At 35.2% G+C, this 7014-nt stretch overlaps 1 protein-coding gene across 1 annotated transcript in view; it reads left to right on the top strand.

Annotated features, from left to right (window-relative positions):
* LOC105290064 (V(D)J recombination-activating protein 2-like) overlaps positions 1 to 3003 on the top strand; it is a 14636-nt gene extending 11633 nt beyond the window's left edge. Inside the window, exon 3 of the mRNA XM_011357028.2 lies at positions 2974 to 3003. Within this exon, the coding sequence (XP_011355330.1) occupies positions 2974 to 3003 (30 nt within the window). The remainder of the gene's footprint in view (positions 1 to 2973) is intronic.
* The last annotated feature ends 4011 nt before the right edge of the window (positions 3004 to 7014 follow it).

Here is a 7014-nt window from a genome sequence, read left to right as displayed (position 1 = left end):
ATTAGAGGAGTACTCTCTTATTCCAACAATATACCGCTTTTGCCTAAAACATTTCTAGGCTCACATTTTAATCACCTTCAGAGCCTATGGTTCATTCCTTTGAAGATATTTAACAGTTATTCCTGTTCCTTCATTAGAGATGGAGTTGGTTTCTGAAAACAGACAAATGTCATCCAAAGCCTAGTAGGCTGTAACTGAGTATAATATTACCACTTTAGGTCAAAAGGAAATCTGAATACAAGCTAACAAAATGAGTTTTCTGATATGGCTCATAAACAGGTCCTAAAGATAAGTCCCAAAACTGTTTACACAAGAATAATATCAATAAATAAGTACATGGCTTTCCAAGGTGACCGTTTTAAGGGACTGTAGTCATCTATAAGTACTAATGAGTTTAATATGTTATAAGAAGGGAAAGCATAATTAAAAAAGAAATAGTTGGCCTAAAAGTTCTGGAGTAAGATGAAGCTTGTGACGTTTGAGGATCTGAAAGAAGGTCAATCTGGTCAAAACACAGCAAAGAACGGGGTGTGGAGTGGCCTGAGCCTGGAGAGGTAAGCAGGGGTCAGGGTCCACTGATTTTCATCAGTAAAATAAGGTCATTCATATCATTTTGACTTGCCCCCTCCTCCTTACTTCTGTTTCACTATTCCCTTCACATTTTGTGCTGAATTGCCAAAAATGCTGAACTGATAACATTTTTAGTGAGCACCCCTAGGTGTTTCAGTACTCAGGGCTCTTGAGCAACTCATTCCCTCTGCAGGGCATACCTACCCTCATCACTAGCTTCTGCTACAACATCCACATTCCCACCTAGCCTGAGGCCGCCAGCTTTGAAGGTGACTCCAAGTTATACTTCAGCCTTAACCACAAGGCGTCATTAGGTCTAGCGCGCTCGCGCGCTCTCTCCCTCCTCTCCTCTCCCTTCTCTCTCTCTCTCTCTCTCTCTCTCTCTCTCTCTCTCTCTCTCAGCTGCTTTCAGGTCCCTAGTGGGCTCCCTTGATAATGAGATCACCCTGTCCCTTCTCTCTCACAGTGGCCACAGTCCTCTCTGAGAGAGTACCTAGTACTTGTCTATTTCTGTACCACTCTTGGGCACATCCCGGTGCTTCTGTGCCTTACTGGGTCACAGAACCTCTTCTTCACTGTCTCTGGCTGAACATATCTCATCGCCATCTTGCCTCTGGATGTCACTGGCTTTCTCAGCTCTATCAGGAAAGTAAGATTCTCATTCTCTTTGCTCATGACTCCCCCAAATTTATCTGGGATTTCTATTGTTCTCCCCAACTCCATAGTTCAACCCAAGATATAGGATACAAGGATCCTGTTTCTCTGGGACTCACAGCATCTACTCATTCCAGCTTTTTCCAAATAAATATTTATTGAATGAATGGACGAGGGCATGATAGACTAGTTCTTATTCATCCACTGTTCTTTAAATCCTAATACTAGTATTTTTCAGTTTTTTTTCATTCCTCCATAAAGCATAGACTTTTGAAACCCACCATCTGGACAAAAAGAACTAGGAGGAAAATAAATCAAGCATTATTTTAGCACAAATCACCCAAAATGTTATTACAAAGTTTGACAACCCACTTTATCTACCAGACCTGGTTCTACATCATTTCAGACTATTTCTGAAAATCTCCCAAAATTAATTCCCCCAAAACCAACAAAAATTAAAAAATATATTTTGAAAAAAAATTCTATTCTTATCTGATTTGCAGGTTGATTGCCAATACCCTGGTGCAGGAACATGTCTTTTTATTTTCAACAATAAAGAAAAAAAATTTTTTCTTTGATAAAAAAGTTTTTTACATTTAAAACAAAATTTTTAAGAAAGTAGATATTAAATATTCTCACCACAAAAAAAATAGCATGTGGGCTGATGGATCTGTTAACTAATCTTATTGTGGTAATCATTTCACAATATATATTATATCAAATCATCACATTGTACACCTTAAACTTACATAGTGTTATATGTCGATTATAGCTTAATAAAGCTGGAAAAATAAATTATTAGGATTAAGGAAAAATAAAATTGTCATTAATCCATTAGTTCTTTGTGGAGGAATCAAAACTTAAAATACATATACAATAATATGGTATTAGCAGAAATAGAAAGCCAACCACATACTAAGGTCATTTTATAAATTGCCATAGTTTGAATACAAGAGAATTAATTTTTATTTATCCAAATTAAAAGAATCTTTTCAAAGATTATCTTTAGAGAATATTATTGAAAAGGACAATGTCTTTTTCAGACACGTTCTGAAATTCAAATCATTTTGTAGCAGAGTTACAGAATGACATTTTAATTAAATTTTTTCTCAAAAAAAGAGTATTATCTCAAACTATTGTCATTTTACACAGAGTCCATCATCTCTCCGCAGTGCTGTTTCAGCACTGTCTAATGATTTCTACTGTTTCCTGTCTAATGATTTCCATTATTTCATCTCACCCAATAAATTACTGGTTACTAAGTATACTAAGTGTATGACTTGTCCAACCAGCTATGATTTACATGAGGTCTCAAATGGCGACTTTGTAATTTCTATATTTCTAGTACTTAACATTATGCCTGCCATACTATAGGCATTTAAGTTGTTGAACTGAATTGAATTAAATTCTTTGGTAAGTTGCGTCTGTATTTTAGTATGAGCAGCCAAAGTGACCTATTCTTTGTCTAGCATAACACTGATACTCAGAGAGAGACAGAGTCAGAGACAGAGACACAGACACAGACACAGACACAGACACAGATAAATAGAGCGAATAAATTAAATTAACAGAACAAGCGAGAGATGAGAATAAATGGAATCGACAAACCTCTGAATGACTACATAGATGATAATTAAAAAAAAAAAAGTATTAGTCAGGATAATTAACACTGGCTGCTATAACAACAACAACAACAAAAAATCCCAAACACCAGTAAATTGTCACAATTAAATTTTATTTCTCCCTCAGGTAGAGTCCAATGCAGGTTTTCCTTATTAGGCTATTCGCCTGCATGGGTCTCCTCAAAGATGTGTCTCAGGGAATCAAGTTTTTTTCTCTTTAGCAAGTCTGCCATCTTTATCTTGATTGTGCATCCTCGAGACTTCAGATACAAGGAAAAGAAAGAACTGGAAGAACGCATACCTATTTATAAATGGTTCAGGCTGCAAGTGAGGTATCATCTCCTCTGACATTCCACTGCCAAAAACTAATTACATGGCCCCACCTAGATAGATGGGAACTGGAAAATATAGTTTAGCTGCTTGTGGTGAGGAAAATGGATGTGGCGAGCACTGAGCCAATATCTGCTATAGTATATATTTAAACATCCAGAGGAAATAGCCTCATTTACCTTGAAATCATAATGAAAGATATTAACATAGTTCTGTCAAACTAGAAACAAAACTGCATGCTCTGCATGCTCATTGCCACTGCACGTATTACTTTGTGCTTAGACTGTTTAAACAACCTCCTAACTGGTCTCTCTGCTTCCACCATAGACCCCTCCAATAATTTGACTGTTCTGAGACATCGTTCCAAAGTAAAAATCTTATACTGCATAGATAAAAACTGTCCGGCGATTACTCATTTCTCATGGGAAAAATCCAAATGTCTCAGTACGGTATGATGTGATTCTTTAGGCGCATCTCTCTTCTCCCCATATCCCTCTTGCACTTGATTCTCCATCTGGAAAATCCTTTCCCCTGGTAGATAACTATATCCTTCAAGATTTAGCTCAATCTCGATGTCCTCTGTGAAACCTTCAGCTTAAACAAAGAGAAACCACTCAGCTTTGTGGCCGAGGCATCTCTCTTTGTCCACTGTCTTCCTTTATAGCATTTATTAACATATATGACATTTATATGCCTGCTTTCTCTATGTGACAGTGGGGTCCTTGAAAACAAGAATAGTTTCTTCTTCAACTTTGTATCCTTAATACCAAGCACGGTTTCTGGTACATTGTAGTTGGTCGCTTGATAAATGTTCATTGAATTGAATTAAATTCACTGTATATGGACTAAAATGTGTTCACTTCAGTAGTGGTTGTCTCATTCTCTTTCCAATTCTTTAATAAAGGAAGAGTGGGATGTGGAAATAAATCTCCTGTATTTTAAATATCTTTATCAATCAAAACATTTCATCTCAGAGACTTGGAAACCAAAAATACAGTAAAGTTCACAGAAGAAGATGAGGTGAGGTCTTGGGTTAAATTTATTCTGTTTTCTACTGAAAGGAGTTTACATGATTTAAAATAGATAGCATGGTAAATTTAGAAAGAAAAAGCAACCATTCTAATCCACGGTGACAAGAATTTCAAATTATTTATCTGCCACCAAATTCCACTCTAGCATAGAATTTTGCATTTTGACTTGAAATTTACCATAGATGATACCACCTTTTCAGAAACCTAATTCTGTCAGAAAGCATCTAATGTAGCATACTTATTTCTAAGAGAATATCTCATTCTGTCTCCAGATACCAATCCAGTAAATGTGTATTTATTGGAATCATAATTTTGTGAGACTAGGAAGGAAAGATTATCAATAACACTCCTTTCAAAAAGCTGATTAGTATGTATAGCTTAAAGATAAAGGTCTCTTGAATGGCCTCGTCTGGGTACCCATCAATAAGCATTTATTGAATATCCAAGATCCACAAAAAATATGTCTCATCCTACATTAGGATAAATTATACTCATTACCACTATTCTGTTGCCCTTTATTCTAAAGATCAGCAGATTTATTTTCTGTCTCCCTCAAGAAAAAAAGTTATTTCATTTTTTAAATGTTGCACTCGATATTATTATCTGAATATAAATCACAGTATCCAGTATTTTCAAATTTCCAAATTTTATTTCAAACACGTTAACATACAGTTGTGAATAGTAACCATAATATTAATGAGGAGCAGAAATTTTAAAATATAAAAATAAGTATCAAAAACACATACTTCATTTAATTGGAAAACACTCGACATGGAGATACAGATCCCCCACATCAAATAAATCCATTGCATCTTGGTATACGAACTTACCCTAAAACAAAACAAAACAACAAAAAAGGCTCTGGGTAGCCATTAAACAAACTTCATGATTATTTGTAAGAAAATAAAGTGAAGTGCAAAGCCACAAAAAGAAAAAAAAAACTCACCAAAAATGATCTCTGAGGTATATTTATATAGATTCCTGTAGTTAAAGGGAAAAAATAAAATACAAAATATCTTCCCTTATTTAAAATCTCTTAACCTCGAAGGAACAGACTATCTCTCATACAATAACCAAAGACACATACATATCTACAATCAAAAATCACTTGCATCCAAATGATGATTTGCTCTTCCCAACCACCATTGGCGCTTACAAATCTTACCTCCTAGCTGTGTGGAATATGCATTGTTTAATGTAATGCGAGACTCACATGCTTGACCAAAAAATAATCTTTACCTTCATCTATATTTTGTGAAAATAAATTGAGACAAAACTAAATTCCAGTTCACCTGGAAGAAAAAGACATCTTTTCTGCCTGCTCTGGCTTCTCAGTGTGTGTTTATTAATCCCAAAGTGCTGTCTGACCTCACACCGACCATTCATCAGTTTTATCAGCCGTTATCACTCGTCCCTGCAGTGCCCCTCGGTGGAATGGCAGGAAAATTTGTAGAATCAGGTTTCGCAGGAAAAAAAAAATGCATTGCACTTCCGAAGTGCCAGTCTATACTTCAAAAAAATGCTCCATTCAGTGTGGGGAATTTCCCTGGAGTATGTGATTGCATTTACAATGGGCATTGTCAAAAATCAAACTCAAGTATAAAACCAGAGTCTGGGATATTGCTATCTCAACAAGGAGGGCAAAAACAACCACAGGCAACATTGCTACATATTGAAATTCTTGCAGCCAGATGTTCCTGGGTTTTATCAAAATGTGATCTGATTAATGGATTATTGGGATGGTTGTGCTATAAATCGTACTGTTAGTCACATGCATTCAAAATAGTTCCTACAATGCTAAAAAAAAAAAAAAAAAGTGGAGGGAAAGCTTTAATACTAGAAAGTATTTAAAATGCCACAAATTGAGTACAGAGTAGAAATGGGAAAAAATCTACAAACTAGTGCCAGCATGCTTCAGGGAATAGAATGATTACATGAACTTGGCTGTTCATTAGTGCAGAGACATGCTGTAAGGATTAAATGAGATGAAGGGAAAGGGTGGTTTAGAAGCTAGTTTGTTTACAAAATGCAAAACTTGCATTTTCAAGAAAAAATAAAATTGAAATATGTATAAGCTTTTGATGACTAAATTACAAATGTCTTTGTAATTTATATATATATTCTATATATAAAAAGCAAGGAAAACTGCTGTGTTTATTAAATGAAAAATACAGGGTTCAATCCCTATAAAAACACCAAATGCATACCATTTAGGATAATGTCACTGATGCACATGTGACAACTAAATTACAAAACTCTTTGATGTACTATGTATGAAAACTAGCAATTATGGCCAATAAAATCAAAGGAAGAAAAAAACTAATTAACACTAACATATCATCTTGACTCATTAGCATATAAAATCCTATGCCTGCTCTAAAGTGCCAGCAATTGGCAATTCCCAAATTCCTAAGGATGCAGACAATAGTTCCCAAATAATTGGAGCCACCAGAGGATTTAGTGGCTCTTGAGAGCTTTAGCATTACTTTCTTCTATAAAAAGGCCCAAAGCACATCAAAAACTTAAAAACCCACCCATCCCTGTCACCAAGAAGCATAATCCCAGGATTGTGAAGAGATTAGTTATGGATCCTAAGCAAATTATGATACTGCCTTATTTAAAAAAAAAAAAAAAAAAAGGATGGTAGAAAAGATATGGAATTCAAATTCAAATTTCAGATCAGATATATATTATCTCTGTGACTCTGAGCAAATCATTTAACCCTCCATCAAATGAGGATAATAATAATGTCTACCCCACAGAGTTGTGGTGAGGAAAAATTAGGAAAAATGGATGTGAAAATATTC

The sequence above is a fragment of the Pteropus vampyrus genome, unplaced genomic scaffold, assembly GCF_000151845.1.
Source record: "Pteropus vampyrus isolate Shadow unplaced genomic scaffold, Pvam_2.0 Scaffold31, whole genome shotgun sequence".
Lineage (NCBI taxonomy): Eukaryota > Metazoa > Chordata > Mammalia > Chiroptera > Pteropodidae > Pteropus > Pteropus vampyrus.
Note: the sequence above shows the minus strand (reverse complement) of the source record. Positions and strands in the feature narration are given on the sequence as shown.